At 32.9% G+C, this 17,834-nt stretch overlaps 1 protein-coding gene and 1 long non-coding RNA gene across 4 annotated transcripts in view; one reads left to right on the top strand and one right to left on the bottom strand.

Annotated features, from left to right (window-relative positions):
- LOC126745311 (muscle M-line assembly protein unc-89-like) overlaps window positions 1-17,834 on the top strand; it is a 77,884-nt gene that overhangs the window by 30,466 nt on the left and 29,584 nt on the right. For all 3 annotated transcript variants that reach the window (XM_050453085.1, XM_050453090.1, XM_050453097.1), the window contains exons 3-5: window positions 16,586-17,033; window positions 17,085-17,328; window positions 17,390-17,529. In XM_050453085.1, coding sequence (XP_050309042.1) covers window positions 16,586-17,033; window positions 17,085-17,328; window positions 17,390-17,529 — 832 coding nt within the window. The remainder of the gene's footprint in view (window positions 1-16,585; window positions 17,034-17,084; window positions 17,329-17,389; window positions 17,530-17,834) is intronic.
- LOC126745341 (uncharacterized) lies at window positions 237-3,654 on the bottom strand. The gene is made up of 6 exons (XR_007663515.1): window positions 3,004-3,654; window positions 2,780-2,878; window positions 2,515-2,691; window positions 2,260-2,448; window positions 2,042-2,178; window positions 237-1,944 (listed from the first exon to the last, which is right to left on the bottom strand). It is a non-coding gene; the product is annotated as an uncharacterized LOC126745341 (long non-coding RNA).

Genomic DNA, 17,834 nt, shown 5'->3' with positions numbered 1-17,834 from the left:
TATGATATTTTAAAAATGCGTTTTGGAAATTCCATGGAGCTTAAGAAATTTTAATGTTGCTTAAAATGTTGCTTATATCAAAATACTGCGAATTATTTTTATAATATCGTAAGCACCAAATTAAAATAATTAGGTTTTATTACAGTCATGGTATCTTTATTTAAAAAAAAACGACAGTAACAGCAGCAACATTAAACAAAACATTTCAAAAATTAATAATAAATTAAACGCTTTGTCCTCTTCATCTTCTTCATGTGTGTCCGGTAATACGTCTATAATGTCCTGCAAATGTGGCAGACTAATGAATTCGGTATGATAGTCCTTTGGAATAGCTGACTGCAAACATAATTTGCTGAGATCTTTGTATTTAGCCGCCGATATCGGCAGTAGGGAAGTGTAGCATTTATTAAGAGGCTTTCCGTCATTTTTAATACTAAAGTGCTGTTCATTGGCTAACCCTTGCAAATAACTATACTGAACTGTCATGTATTTTGGATTTTCTGCTTCCATTTTTACTACCCGAATTTTGGAAATTTGAAGGGGCTTACCTTTGACTAATTTAGGTTTTTTGCTTCTAGTTTTAGTTCGTTTTTTCTTTAAAACTTTTTCAGGTTGTTCACTAGTTTCTATGTCTTCAACATACTGGGAAAAATTAGAAACCCCTTTTGCAATGGTTGAGTAGTTCAGAAAATTGTCATAGTTTAATAAATTGACGAAATATGCTCCGGGTGTGTGCCTTGCAAGACTTTGAAGCAACACATTGAAGGTGCGTAAATGGTTCTTTTTGATATAAATGATTCTATAGTGGAATGCATAGAATCAACAGGCATGTATGTATGGCCGGCAATTAGATAGTTTAATGTGAAATTGTAAACAGCTAATTTACGAGCATAATATAAAAGTATACTGTTTCCGTGTGGCGTAGTTAACACCTTCTGTAGATCAAAAGATGCACGCATGAAATTGGGGTCGCGATTTTCTTGATCTTTTTTAAATTTATCACGACTGTTTTTTATCTCTTCTCTATGACGCAGATAGTTTTCTAAATCTGCTGCTTCTACATTTTTTTAGCCTGTACTTAGGACCCTTTCACAAAGACTGCATTTATCTTTTTTTTTTACATGAATGTCTAGATTGTAACCTTTAAAAATCCTTAAAAACGTTGCTCTGCTCACTGGATCCATTTTTTGCATTTTACAATCTTCCTTATACAATCTGTATAGATTTGAAAAATTTCCAATTTCAGAAAGCATGTAAAGTTTCTTTGTTTGGGAGCGGCAATAATGGGATGGCACCACTGGTATTTTATTAATAAAATCATTGACATGTTTAATAGATTTCTCAGATGTCTTATTTTTTGGTGCACAGCGACCTCGCGAGTCTTTTTTAATCATTCCTGTCTTAGAAACATTGTTTATGGTTTGTCGCAAAGACATTTGACTGATATCCAGGGTTTTTAGTATGAACTGCTGACAAACTTTTTTTTGTTCTCCTTTTACTGTTAAGTTATATTCTATAGTTTTTTGTCGCTTGGAATTATTATTGTATATGCTTGGTACGTTTTTCTTCCTATTTCTTTTTGCTTCATACATTGAATTAGCCAACTTTTCTTTTCTTCATAGGTCTCAAGTTCATAATAGGCATTTAATATTTGCTTTCTGTCAGTTTCACTTACTGATTTACAATTATTCTGACATTTTTCCCAGCACATGGATTCGGCTTTACTGCTTTATTAACACCAGAACTCTATAGTTTCTTTTTTTCTAGCCTTTTATTTGGTTTTTTGATTTTATGTTTGGACAAATCAGTGCTAGCCCGATCACTGCTTTGATCTTCTGAACTAATGTCTTCTTCATTATTATCATTATCTTCTCTGTCAATATTCATAGCCATTGCTTGTTTATCATCTGTTGATTTATTGTTCTGAAGAGTTGTCACTGTTTGCTAAAAGAAAAATGTCCTGACTGTAGTTTAGTATTGATTAGGAAATAATTTATTAGTGTTAATCTTAGCAAAGAATGTGTGTACCAGAAGAAGTTACCTTAGACTGGGGATCATAACTTTCTATACTTGAACTATTATTATCGAATGGAAACGTCATAATTTCAGCACTTGGTTCCAGAACACTTTCGTTCATCAGGAAGTCAAGGTCTGATACACCAGTAAGATTGAGGTCAGCTGAAATTTAATAATAATAAAGCAATTATTAAAAGAAACACACATAACGTGTTTGATGTATCTAGCTTTATCCTTACCTACCGCAGCACTGAATGAATTCATGGCAATACTATTTTCCTAATTAGAAATAACTGTTCCATTTGGTTGTATAATAATAATAGGGATGTTGCCTTTGTCAAGGTCGGTAGTTTCAGCGGCTCCTCCTGCTAATGGTTCATTGATAATAACTTCTTGATCACCTTTGGGTTGCAGAGATAACTCTGGATTTTGCTAAAAAATGGTCAATGTTTGTTGGATTTTGCATACGTCCTGTTAGAGTGGAGTTCTCACATTTACCTCAGAAATAACACTGTCAATAACATTTTCGAGAATAGTGAAGGTCATAATTGTTTCTGGATCATTTTTAGGTTCGTCTCCGTTTGTTTGTGAATGTACCGTAGCTTCATGTCCCGCTAATTTATTAACAATAATTTCTTGATCAGGCTTGGGTTGAAAGGATAATTCTGGATTTTGCTAAAAAAATCAAATTTTGTTTTCCGTTTTTTCTACTTCATAAGATTGTGCATACGACGTATTATGGTTGGAGTTTTCAGTTGCTTACCTCAAAAAAAGCATTGTCATTAACATTGTCAAGAATAGTCATGGGGTCTGGAGCATCTTTAGATTCGTCTCCCTTTGTTTGTGAGAGTAACGCCAACGTCTAAAAATTTATAATTATTTACAATAATAAAATGGCACCATTTGTTAATTAAACAACATTAATTTAGTTAATTAATTTTTCTAATTTATCATTATTACGCGAATTTAATTTAAAAAATAACGTACCTTTTGAAACATTGTTGTTCCTTCGGAAAACTCTTCGTTTGTGAGTCGCAATTTCAGGGTTTCAACAGCTTCTTTACTTTTATTACACAAATTCAGACACCGTAAGCCCCTAGGACATTTTTAGGATAAATAAATAACAGTATAACAACAAAACACACTAAAAACACGTCCGCTTTCCACGAGGAGGGTTAAAAAACTGATTTAGTTTGGTCGTTACGATTATTTAACATCCGACGAGAACCTACGTGTCTGATATACCACGATTTCCAATATATCGTAACCGACAGGCGGATACGTTTATTTCTACAAATATTTGGGCGGTTGCGATATTTCATACCCTAATGTTGGCGCAAAACATAATAACAAACAAAACAAAAATATCGTAAGCGACAGGCGGATACGTTTATTTATATGAATATTTTGGGCGGTTGTGATATTTCATACCCTAATTTTGGCGCGAAACATAACGATTAAAAAAACAAAATATCGTAAGGGACGGGCGGTTACAATATTTATGCTGAATCTTTTGGTAACTGTTTTAAGAGTTTCGCTATCGAATAAAATGTAAGCGACACAAGCTTACGATATTTTAAATTATTTGGTGGATAATAAGTTTACTCTGATTGATAATAATCTAGCTTGCGATATTTTACATATTGAATGAATTTAAAAAATGAAATTATGACGTTCTGTGATCTTTGGCGCTAACGATGTTTTTCTAAGTCGATGCAGCTCACCTAGACAATTCCGGAAACACCAATATCGCAATTTTGCAAAAAATGTCGCTTACGATACTTTGCCTGGACACTGACGAATGGCCTTCTAGTTGAAGTCATCTGAGGTATCTCATCCATATAATACAGGGTATTCAAAAAATGTATTTTGAATATCCAAATAATTATAGTATGTAGGAAAAAAAATTGATCACACGGAGAAACCTTTAAAAAGTATTAAAGACATTTTATTTACATTAATAAGTTAAAGACGTCTTTCGCAATAAAATATATTATTAAGAAATCACAAAAAGTCTTTATTTTAATATTGCGACTCGTTTTACTATTATACAGGGTGATTTTTAAGTTGATCCTTTTTTTTTAACTGTGTATAGAACTCGGTAAAATACACATTTTTTTCAAATAACTCTTTTCGATACACTCAAAAACAAGGGACATACAGAATAAAAAAAGTGAATATGGGTTTGTTTTTCATCGTCTGTTTATGTGTAGTTTTTGCTCGAAATTTTGTATTATCGATCACGCATTGTACCGATCAGTTAGTCTTAGACACTTTTGGTTTATTGTTGTTAATTTTAAATTTGCAAATCTTAAAAATGACACATCGTTATGAAAACAATGAACTTGTGGATATGTTGCTTATTTATGGAGAGTGTCTTCAAAGTGCTGCTGCTGCTTCGGTATTATACGCAGACCGCTTTCCTTTGCGGAATCATCCTACACCCAGAAGTTTCATAAATCTTATTCAACGGGCTAGGGACACTGGCGATTTACGGGAACATCGTGGAGGGCATGCAGGAAGAGGAAGGAGACCTGAAAATGTTCATAGGGAAGAACAAATTTTAAATCTCATCGAAGAAGATCCAACAACAAGTACTCGAGTTGTTGCAGGGCAGGTCGGATTAAGTCAAACAAAAGTATGGACAACATTGCGCGAGAATCAATTTAATCCCTTTCACGTTCAACGTGTCCAAGCGCTACTGCCTGAAGACTTCCCCCGCAGAGTTCAGTTTTGTGAATGGTTCCTACAACAACATGAAAATGATCAACATTTTTCGAACGAAATTTTAGCCATGGACGAGGCAACATTCACCCGAAACAGAATTAACAATTTTCGAAATACGCATGTTTGGTCTGTTGATAATCCCCATGCAATTCGCAGAACCAATTTTCAACACCGCTTTTTATTTATTTATTTATTTATGCAATCTACAGACACAAAGTCCATTAAATGATTACAATTGCTCGTTAATGACTAATAAGCACAGTAATTAAGCACTAAATATTACAAAATTTAAAAAAAAATAGATTCTTTGCCCCCCAAATAACACATTAGGTAACTCAAAAAAAAACTAAAAAGAAAAAAAACTTAAAAATATTCTACATCAGATATATTTTTTTTAAATTTCTTAAATGGTTCGTAAAATATGTCAATATGAAATAGTAGGTTGGCGGCACTTATGGACATTCGAAAAATTGGCGACTTTTTACATAAATTGGTATTTGTTTTTTTTATATAAAAAGTTCCCAAATGTCTATTGTTATGAATACTTACCGTTAAAAGCAGTTTTTCGAGAAGAAATGAACAATCTATATTATTATGAAGGATCTTATGTGTAAACAACAAGCAGGCCACAGTTCTTCTGGAAGTAAGTTTTTTTAAATTAAATTCTGTCAAAAGATTTTCATAAGATATATCCATCAGATACACACCATGTTTTTTATAGTACAAATACCGCAAAAACCTTTTTTGAACTTTTTCCAACATTTGTTCGTAAACCGAATAGAATGGACACCAAACAATCGAGGCATATTCCAATATGCTGCGAACATAAATATTATAGAGAGTAATAATGGTCTTTAAATTAGTAAAGTTACAGGCATTACGAATTATAAAACCTAAAATCTTAAATGCTTTATTAACAACTGTGTTAATATGATGCATTTCGATGCTCATATTTATTGTCGAAAACTACTCCCAAGTCTTTTATTTACATTTTAAGACATTAGTACCCATTTTAAAATTGTAATTAATTGGCACTTTTTTTCTAGTAAAATTTACTGTAATACACTTTTCAACATTAAAAGATAATTTGTTTTGTTTTGCCCAAAGTATTACTCTATTCAGGTCATGCTGAAGGAGTTCGCAGTCTTTAATACTATTAATTGCTCTATAAAATTTAAAATCATCGGCAAATATTTCACCATCACGATATTTTAAGCACAATGCTAGTTGATAAGACATAAGAAAAGCAATGGCCCCAGGTTAGACCCCTGAGGCACCCCTGACAAAGCGACAAAACTTCGAGATGTACACCCTCTATATACTACATACTGTATCCTTGATTGCAAGAATGAAGCAAGCAACTGCAGAAGATCGTGCGATAAGCCAAACCAATCTAGCTTTCTTAACAAAATGTCGTGGTTGACTCTATCGAACGCTTTAGAAAAATCGGTATATATAACATCTACCTGTCCGTTAGAGTCAACCACGCCATTCAGCTTCTGCAAAAATGTGGTTAAATTTGTGACTGTTGACCTCTTATTCATAAAACCGTGCTGTTTTTCAGTGACAACACCGATTATATGATTATAAATTTTGTTATATAATATTGATTCAAAAATTTTGCTTGGACAACAAATTAATGCTACGGGTCTATAATTTGAAATATCAGCCTTGTCACCACCTTTAAATATAGGAGCTATTTTTGAGGTTTTCCATAAATCTGGATACATTTTTTTTCCAATATTAGGTTAAATATTATTAATAAGGGCCTAATTAGAAAATCAATACATGCTTTAAAGATATAGGGTGGTATCTTATCTGGCCCGATCGATTTTTTAGGTTTTAATTTTTTTACAGCGACCCTAATATCTTCCACAATAATATCCTTTACAAACAAAGTCGCATTTGTCAGAGGAACCGCTGGAGTAAAATCCAGGGTGTAGCCAAAGGGATCTGATTAAACAATACTAGAAAAATGCGAGGCAAAAGGGTCAGCGATATCCCTGTTCTCGATGATTTCCTGGTCTCTGTATAACATTGGTGTATTGGATGAATAAGTACCTGACTTTGTTGAACTTGTGTACCTCCAGAAGTTACTAGGGTCGCTAGCTATTTTTGTTTCTACCTCCTCTATGTATTTTTTATATGCAATTTTAATGTCACTTTTTACTTTACTTCTGATATAAATGAAATTTGCTGTATCTGCGAGACTATTAGATTTTTTGTATTTTTTTCTCAATCTTTCCTTTCTTTTTAAATTTAAAATTATTTCTTTAGTAAACCACGGTAGGTAATGCTCTTTACATTCACGTGCCATTGGTACACATTAAAAATATTTGTTACTTGGCTTACATCAGAACTGCTTTTTAGATCATCTCAGTTAACATTTTCAAACAATCTGTAAAGTTTTAAAAAGTCTGCCTTTTTATAGTTATATTGGCTATTAAAAGTTTTTTTGTTAGAAGTATTGCTAAATTCAGGTTTGCAAAACGAAGTGGGATGATCCAGATATTCCCTTATAAAAGGAGAGTTATTTCTATTTAAAGTTAAAGAAAAATTGCTCAAAACAAGATCAAGAACCCTATTTCTGTCGTTAAGATTTTTATTATGTTGTCGCAAGTCTAACAGGTTTATCATTTGTAAATATCTACTTTCTATGTTATTCAAAATTCCTATTTTCTACATCTACTAAAGTGGGTATATTAAAGTCCCCTAAAATAAGAATTTTATTATTTTGGCCTTGTAGATACCTTTCTGCAGTATCAAAAAATTCACTATAAGTGTCATATGACATCCTTGGAGGTATATAAGTACTACATAAATACAAGTTTTGAGAAGAAAAACATAATTTATTCCAGATATCCTCTATGTTACTATTATTGCACGATATGGGTAACAGTTGGGATGATATTTCTGTCTTGACGGCGACCAGGGCTCCCCCTCCCGTTCCTTTACCTGATCGAATTAGGTCACGATCTTTTCGATAAACTATATATCTTTGATCGATAAACTCGCGGTTTTCTGCTAATGTGTGGGCAGGAATTGTGAATCGGATACTTGTTGGACCATTTATCTTCCCAGACCGTTTGACGGGCAATGTTTATTTGGACTTTTTGCAAAATAATCTGCCTGTTCTGTTAGAAGACGTGCCACTGAATATCAGGCAAGCTATGTGGCTCCTGCAGGATGGAGCACCTGCCCATTTTAGACGAGAAGTAAGCGAATTTTTGGATATAAGTTACCCAAATCGGTGGATTGGCCGAAATGGACCAGTTGCATGGCCACCAAGGTCGCCAGACCTAAATCCATGTGACTTTTTTTTGTGGGGGTATATGAAAAGTTTAGTTTTCAAGACGCCTATCGACACACAAGAAGAACTAATAGCACGTATTGAGCAGGCTGCGGCAACAGTTAGACAAAAACCGATTTCTCTATTGCGTGCCGTTACGGAACAGTGGTTACGTCGAGCAAATCGTTGTGTTGAAGTTAATGGTGACAACTTTGAACAACTTATTTAAATTAGAGAGGACCGTATTGGACTCATTTTATAACATTTTGGCAATGCAATTTTTTTTTTCGGTTTTTTGAATAAAGTTATTTGAAAAAAATGTTTATTTTACCGAGTTCTATACACAGTTAAAAAAAAAAGTATCAACTTAAAAATCACCCTGTATATACAAAAAAGATATACTTAATAAACCTAATTTCGTAACTTTAATAAATATCTGTAACCACATAATAATTCAGTTTTAATAAGTACTTGATATTTACCTATACATATTAGAATTAAAGGAATATTAACACAAAAGATAAAAGATTCTTTAACTCAAATTTTGTTTTTTAAAAAAAATTAATAAAAATTTTTTATGTACATTTTATGTTTTGAAATATATATTTCTATTAGCTGCCCTTCTTATACATATCTTTGAAGTTTTTACGGCATTTGTTGGCTTTAAAAAACCAACAACTCAAAATTAAAAAAGTAACTATATAATCATCTTTACTTCCCAATTTGCAACTCCCAAAAAACCTCTTCATAATTGCTGTACTCCAACCAGCTTTACTTTGAAGTTTATTGATTGGAAGTAATTAATTTTGAAACTCTTGCACACAAAGCTTAAAGCTGTACTTTTTAAAAGTGTCGAAGCCTAAAAAATTGTTAGACTATAAGTGTCTTTTTGGTCAAAAACTTTTATCAACAATATTTCAACTTATACTTATAGTTGTATATATTATACTTAAACTCTATTGAAATTTTTTGGATCTTCTAAAGTCTAAATGCTCACTGATGTAAAAAACTTCGGTAAACCAGAGAATAATTTTTCACCAGTTTGCTTCAAAGCTTGTGTCACCAAATACCATAAAATGTGAAGTACATATACAGGGTGTAACATAAGTGATGACTTTAATTTTAAGGGGTGATTCCTAGTGATTTTTTAAGTAAGAAAGTTCATATAAACGTATTTCCGGAGACGCCTCATTTTCAAGATACAGGATGTTACATTTTTTTAATCGACTTTTTATTAAAATCTGAAAAACGTTTTTTAATTTTTAATTGCTTAGTTTAATAGAATTATCAAACGCAGAAAAAATGGTGGCGTACACACAAAACAAATACATTTTAATCGCCTAACCATTTGCGATGTTATTGCACTTATTATTTAAAATTTACACCACAAGTAGTAAATCTTAATAAGTTTATTGGAAGTTTTTTTAGTTTTTAATATTAAACGAGGGGGTCAGTGGAAAAGTGGTATAAGTAACATTGACATGATTTTGAGTAATCTAAGGTCAAAGTTAATGGCTAATAGTAAAATCCTAGTAAAAGTAAATCCAAGAATGGTTACGTATATCTATTTAAAAAATTCTAATGTTTTCTGGACTTATATATATACATATATCCGGGTTTTGAAAATATTGTATTTTTCTAAAAAACTTAGTTTTTCTCACTTGTATCATTTTGCCATACATGATGATTTGGGGTAAAAGAAGTATAAGTGACATAAAAGATACTTTATTTAAACATTCTGAAACAAAGAAGTGAGAAAAAAAAGTATAATGAATACAGTTTGTCTTATCTAATCTTCATCAGATTCTAAAATAATCCTGTCACTTTCATCTACTATATCTTCGTCGCTGTCACGTCGCTCTTCTGTACTGCCAGCACCTGCTTTGGTTTTCTTTTTAGGTGCCGTTTCTTGCCTGCTCCGTTTTTGACTTTTTGAATCTTCATGTGCCAAATTCTTGTAAAAATTGTGGTATACCGGAGGTACAAACTGCAACAGCTCTTGAAGATTTTGCCATTTAAGAAATTTTATTTTTGGTGCCTCATTATACAAGGGGCAAAGTTTTTGTGCCGATGGTCTTCCTTTGCTTCTTAGGGCCCAATCTGCTTCATAAAATTCAATTATTGCACTTAGAGTGTCTTTAAATTTCATTGTAAATGGTTGATCTTATTCAAGTCTTATCCATCTTTCCTTTTTTCATCATCCTTCCTTTTTTCTTTGTCATTGCGAACAATGGTAGTTATACCTTCAAGCTCTGAAAAGCAGAAAAAGTCAGCCGATGTCATTTGTGTTACAGAGAATTTCTTGCAACTCTCTTTAATGGCTTCATTCCATTCAGTAGGTACATATACATACTGAACGTGGCGCTTGTGCTTCTCAATTAATGCAAAGTCTTCATCGCACTCCATATAAGTATGCCCCGGCTCTAAGAATTTATGGTCCACAGATTCTATGTCAAAATTTTGAACAACGTACATCCAAAATTTTAATACATTCTTATTCTTATTTTGGCCCCCGCAGGAGTCACTGAAGGCTATAATATTTTTTGTCGTCTTTGGCAGTTGCTTAACAAACTTCAATAAACAAGACGCAACCTCGGAAGATCCTCTACAAGCGATGCTTTCGTCCCATGTATACATAAAAGCCTTATTACTGCCAAGGTCGTGGATAGCAAAATTGTAAGTCCATAGAGTTCTCAGGTAATATACTTTATTCGTCGTTAAACGAGGAGTTGGTAGTGTTTTTTGAAGGTCGAAGCAAATGGTCCCAGTTTCACCTGCAGACTCTTGAGCAAGCTTCTTCGCCCGTCTTTTTTCTTCCTGTGCATTCTCTGCTTTCCGTTGATGAACGTCTTTTTCTATTTGTGCCTTCCTTCTCTGTTCCCATCTCCAGTAAAATATCAAAACTGTCGCATTTATTGCATGTATCAGTGTGCGGTTGATGAAATGAGAGATTAAATTCCGTGTTAAAAATCTCACGATAAACAGTTTAACAGGACACTCTTTAACAGGACGTTTCTCTTGTTCTTCACAAAACTGCAAATAGCATTTGTACATTTTTTTAACATTTAGGTAAGAAGGCAGGTATTTTTTATTGGGGTTATCCTTTCTACAATAGTGACTTGTATATCTTGGAAATCGGTTAATATGATCTTTGACTAGATCGCGGTCTTCGTCTAAAATTCTACTAGGATTTGGCGCCTTTCCTCTTCCATCAAGTATGACAAACCCGACATCTGTCTTTTTGTTAACAACTCGTGAGTATCTTCCGTTACTTTGATTCTTCAAGGTCACACTAACAGATTTTAACTTATGGGATATTGCATTAGTTTTCTTTTTCAGGGGAGTTTCAATTTTAATGCAAGACGAGATAAATGCAGTCTGTAAATCCCAATTACCCAGTTCCCAAAAACCGTCAAAAATTCGCCGTGCGTCTACTTCAGAGATGTTATTACACTTGTATCGACAATCGTGGACAAAGTAAGTAAAATTTTTAGCACCTTTGGGCTGATTCCGATGTCCCACGTATGCTTTGCCGCTATTCCGCAACTTTTTTCGCACTTGCTTCTTATGGCCTTCTGGCCGTCTAACTCTCTTCTTTTCTTTATTTTTTATACCTTCAATAGTTGGACTGTTTGTGTGGCTCAGTGCTGTCAATGGCAAATCGTCACTGTCCTCAGAACCTCCATCGCTTGAATCATTACCAGGAAAAAATTTTTTGTCAGCATCAGAATCGCCAAACTCTGAAAAATCTGAAAGTAATGTTAGAAATTAATAGTTTTATTTTACGATTTTAAATTTGGATCTGTCTACTGTTACGGATAAATCCCTGGGATTCGAACCCATCGAATTTTTAGAATGCAAGTCTAACATTTTACCCAAAACATTGTTTCACTTCAAACGAGGTTGCAGGCAAACAAAGTTTTTAAACCGTATACATGCTGCTGTAAGGGCAGACACTTCCTTTAAATTTACAACTTCGAACTTTACCTTCAACACTTGGACCTTGTCGGTTTCTTAATACTGATAATGGCAAATCGTCACTGTCTTGAGTATTCCCATTGTTAGATTTTTTATCAGGAAAATTTGTTTTGGAAGTACCAGGCTCGTTAAAAATCGAAAAATCTAAAAGTAAGGTTAGAAATAAATTTCGGCAATTTAAATTTTTACACGAACATGTGATTGTTACAAATTAGTTAATAAAACAAACTTACCATTCTCCATTTTAGTAGAAAATACCAAGATTATTATTTGAAAGTCTCTTTAGTCACTGGCAAAACACTAGAACGTATTCAAATATGCAAGCACTGTTTACTAATTTACTAAATAGAAAAATGGTATAAGTGCACTTGTACTACTTTTTCCCAAACGAAAAGACCGTTTAAGAGTTGAGCTTCAGCTCCTAATTCATAGATGGCGCTAGAATGTTGAAATAGAACTTGTACCATTTTTCTCCTAAACAGATATACCCTTTAACTATACAGTAGTGCACTTATCTCCAATTATGGAAAAATGTTACTTATACCACTTTTCCACTGACCCCCTCAATACTGGTAATTTTGAAGCATTTTATTTTTTTTATGAAGGCCTAAGCCCATTGTGAGTGCTGAAATATGAATGAAATAATATGGAAACGAAGAACAAGATACGCGAAAAAATCAAGCGACAAAAAGTGACATTTTTAGTTAGGCAAAATGAAGCACATTTTTGGGCTAAATGTGAGAATTCCAAGACATATTTTTTAAGAATTAACAAAGAATTATAGGAATTTATAAGAATTAACAAAGTGGAAGAATTTTAACAAATTTGGTAAACGTGTTTTTTTAGAAATTAATAAGAATCGATCTAAAAAAAAGTTTGACACTTAAAAAAATTTTGTTTTACTTAAAAAATTTTTTGTTTTACTTAAATATTTAAAAAATTACAAGAAATCATCTCTTAAAATTAAAGTCATCACTTATGTTACCCCTGTATAAATTGTTAATATTGTAACGAAATTCGGGAACACACTTTTATTTTCAACTTCAAAAACACTAACCTAACTCGCCTTGACTGTCGTTTAATTGTTTCCAAGGTAAAAACTGACTAAACAATTAAAACTGAATGAATTGTCAATTGTTTCGAAATATTTAGAATTATCTTCATTGTTTTTGCCCAAAGAGACCAATAATTTTAGGAGAATACTGACAGTTAAAGCAAGCAAGTATACAAATTCTAGAAAATTAGAACTACAGGGATTTACGATAATATAACCTAAATAAATTGGGGCCAAAATGGGGCTCTCGAATAAGATGAACTAATTAAAAACTAAACACTATAGATAAAAATAATAAACCAAACATAAGTAGAACCCTAAAGAAACCCTACGAATCAACTTTAACTACAGAATACTAATAAAATTGTACAAAAACTAGGAGAATAATTAACGTATTTACATTTTCATAATAATATATTATTGTATGAAGTTTTTTAAATCTTTTTCTACCACAAAAAGGAAATTTCGTATTCCAAGCATTTATTTACACTATGGATTGTGAATAATATGTGTACATACACTCTCGGACAAAACTAGAGAAACTAAACTCGGACAATACATAATAAAAATCAACAATATTTTCAAAGATTTTATTTTGGTAAAGTAATAAACTATATAAGGAAAACCAAAGATTTTATTTAAATAAACAATATATGCTAGGAACAAAAGTAGAGAAACCACATTTTTTTGCTAAATATTTCAACATAATACTTATTTTTAAACGACTAAAATTGATACTGGGTAGAGTATCCCTTATTGGCAATAACCTCGCGACAGCGGTTTGGCATGGATTCCAGAGTTTCATAATGGTTTCTTCTCCAATAGAATACCAGGATTCTTGCAAAACTTTTATTAGATCATTTTTATTGGTCATCTGATGTTGTCTTATACCCCGGTCTAGTTCCTCCCAGAGGTTTTCAATAGGGCTGAGGTATGCACGATATTCCATCAGACCCAAATAAATTAAATTTACTTTCATCAGTAAAAAAGAACTTTTTTCCAATCGTCGATTGTCCAATGCAAATATTTTTTTCGAAAGGTTGAGTCTAGTTCTTTCGGCTGATCAGCGGTTTTTAACGGCTCTTTTACTAAATAATCCTGCTTTTCTTAGATGGTTTTGTATGGTCTTAAAACTAACACTAAGACCAGGCAATTCACTTAAAATTTTATTTGCCGATTTGTGGTGATCAGACTGAGCAATTTTTTTATGATTATTTAAATTTTTGTTGTTGTTTTTCTCGGCCGGCCACTTTTCTTAATGCTCTTTGACGAATTTCGTGTTTTAAAATTAGAAATTCTTTTGCTTTCAACAGATTTATGCAAACCAAGCATTTAGGCACACTTGTACACCACTTTTGTGTGCATTAACTATTTTTGTATGAAGATCTTCCGATAAATATCTTCCGCGAAGCATATTCAATAAAACACTATTAACAGATCTCACATAAAGTAAAATAAATACTAAATTTGTCAGTTTCTCTATTTATGTCCAACCTAAAATATTTGGATTCATACAATTGCTAAAAGGAAAATGGAGTGTGATGGAAAAAAACGCCGGTGTTAAGAGCGACAATATTTTTAGAAAATAGTAATTTAAATACTAAAGGTTTTTACAATATAAAGACTTAAGAACTTTCATATTTCAAGGAAAGTTTCTCTGCTTTTGTCTGATACTGTATGTGTTTGCTTCAGGCATATGTAGTGTCCATGAATGCCTCCCCAGTATAAGTATAAAAATGTATTGGACTACCTTTCTCATTTTTATTACTAAAAATACATAAAATCTGGGACACTTCGAGAATAATTCATATGCGGCATCAATAATAAAATATAATTATAAATTAAATACTCTCAAATCCAAATGGGATTGTGAAGTTGTGAAGCCGACATAGAGTTGCTTGTCAGCTCACAAGCAACTCTATTGGATTCGATGTGATGATCGCTGATTGGCCATTCCTGGCCAATAAATACGCTTAATAACGGGTCGTTCGGTTTTTTGACCAAAGAGGGATGTGTAAGGAATTTTTGAAAAAAATCAATCCAATGGCTTTTTATTTTTATTTGTTCAATGGCTTCTCTTTTTTCCATAAATCCACCGTACGTCCTCTATATTTAAGAAACATTTTTCGACCAGATGAAGATGAACGTCTTACGTATCTCTAAAAATAAGAGTCCAATGGCTTCTCAAGGAAATCTACTGGACCAAGTAAACTACTGGACTCAAGTAAGCTAATTATAATTTTCAAAACATTTTTTGGAAGGTCAATAAAATTCCACTGGAAAAAGTTATTTTGAAGTCCAAAATTGATATCCATAGGATGTCCATTATTAATCGATGGACATTTCGACTTAGTTTGGACCAATACTGGACATCCACTTGAGGATGTGTGGCTGTCTGGATGATGCTTGATAGCTATTTATCCTTTACTCTTCACCTAGACTTAATTGATTCTAAATTTTTACAAATGCTGGGCTTTATCAAACTTAGTATCACAGAATTCCTTGATCTTCCCTGAATTAAAGTGCTATATTGCTCCTTAGTAAGGCCACACCTAAAACTTTGTTCTTGTATATAGTGACCACCTTAGAACATTCATAATCAGCGATCGATACAGTACAACATAAGTTCATGAGATATATTGCATTCATGCAACAGCAAGGAGTTGATAATATAAATTACTCAGATTTGAAAAACTCACTTCGTATAACGATTCTCCATATCTGTCACATGCACAGATATATTTCTTTATTCTATAACTTATATTCCACTCTCATTCTCATGCTCGTGAATTCACCAGTAATTTCTTCTGGTCAAGTAGTTTCCTCTGGTTAACTAAATTAAATCATAGATTGACTCTTTGGTGTGAGAGAAATATACATATATGCTTCACCTGAACGTTGGCAAATGCAATATCATGAGATTTACCTACAAAAATAAGAGAATGGACTTTCCATATTCAATAAGTAATAGAATCTTTAACAGACCAGACACAATCTGTGGTCTTGGTTTAACATTCGACACTAATCTTTTATTTATTTTATACTGTTATGTATTCTATACTGTTGTATTTTTTGCTTCAGTTTTCTTAAATTATATTTTTAGTTTTAAGTGTATTTATAATTTAGAAGTTTTTTTTTCTACAATTAAGAAGCATTACTGTTCATTGTTCTGTAATTGAGCCTCTGTTGGTGGCCTGTAGAGGATTTGTTGTATTAAATAATATTGTATCCCTGCTATTTGCGGTAAAACAGAAAATATATTTATTAATTACTTTTGTTTTATTTGTGGTAAATTCAAAACTCTTGGTTAATCTTTTATTGTCATTTTATATTTTTTCTGGTTGTTACCTTTATTCTAATTACTTTATTTATCCTTCTAAATTATTTAGAATTTGGTTTCGTGATACCTATGTTACGTTTAAGCTAAATTTTTTTATTATTTTCTTTATATTGGGCCGCAGTAGCTAGTTAATAAACAAATAGTTAAAGAAAGTCATAAGCGTAAAACTCTTTATTCCCAGATTTATCCTCTTGGGGTAAAGCATGGGAAAAAATCAAAAGACAAGACTCCTCAGAACGCCTGCGTAAAGACGATTCACAAACGTCAGATTCTTCAACGGAAAACCTTGAACGATTAACGCAGAGTCTGAACGAAACGAGCACCAGCAAAACCAAAATAACCGACGAAGACGTGAAAAAAATTTACGAAATGTACAAAAACGTGAAAAACGAACCTAATAAGTGTCTCAGGGAGGGCCCGTTGAGGAACAGCATCAGGGTAAAGAGAAAATTCAAATGCGCCTCCGACAATGTCGAATTAAATCAACAACAATTATTGGACTATTTAATCCTGATGAAACCCGACTCAAACGAATTGGACAAGATTTTTGATACGGAGAATGAGCCGATCAGTCCGGATCTAGATAAGAAGAAAAATCGACGGTCTAGGTTCAGATCAATGTTTTCAAGGTAATAAAATGTTAAAATTACTCTCATATCCCATACTGAGAAACGTTCCAGGTCTTCAAGCAAAAGCGACGACGAATCGTCAGACATAGCGTTCAAAAAAATTAACCAAAAGTCAACGTCAACGGACAGTTTGTCGAGCCTTTTGAATTATATTTTGCCGAAACGCCGTCAACAATCTAAGTCTCCCTCTGCCAGGGGGAAATTTAAATCAGACGAAAGCGGATATGGAAGCGACTCCACCAAGACCACCACTCTGGATTCCCCTATTGGATCTGTTAAGTCACACATCAGTCAGGTAAGAAACATTACCAATCCAGTTAATTCAGTTTATTAACTGGGATGATTTCACCCTCTAGACTAGTCAGGAGGTTGACACAGATGGCGAATTGGACGTTACGTTAAAAGACAGCAAAACCTACAGAGATAGGCACGAGTTCAGTGACGATACCGACACAGCAGATGAAGATATGGATTTTGAGACCACTTACACTTTCAGGTAGTTTTGGCATATTTAATAACAGTGGCGGCTCGCGGGTTAAAAAATAGGTGTAGTGCAAAAAAAACGGCGCATTCTTCGCTTTATTGGCTTAGATTTATTAAATTACGCAAGGCAAATAGAAAAACGTTTATATTATCAGTTTTATCCTCCTAAAAAGGCTGAGTTTTCATCAGTTTTTTGGATAAACTCCTTTTCAATAGAAATATTGGCCAACAAAGAAAGCCTTTCCTGAGATATGGTATTTCTTAAGAAAGTCTTTAAGCACTTAAGGCAAGAAAAACTGCGTTCCACTGAAACACTTG

This window comes from Anthonomus grandis, chromosome 1 (genome assembly GCF_022605725.1).
Source record: "Anthonomus grandis grandis chromosome 1, icAntGran1.3, whole genome shotgun sequence".
NCBI classification, from domain to species: Eukaryota; Metazoa; Arthropoda; class Insecta; order Coleoptera; family Curculionidae; genus Anthonomus; species Anthonomus grandis.
This window is presented reverse-complemented; position numbering and strand designations above follow the sequence as displayed.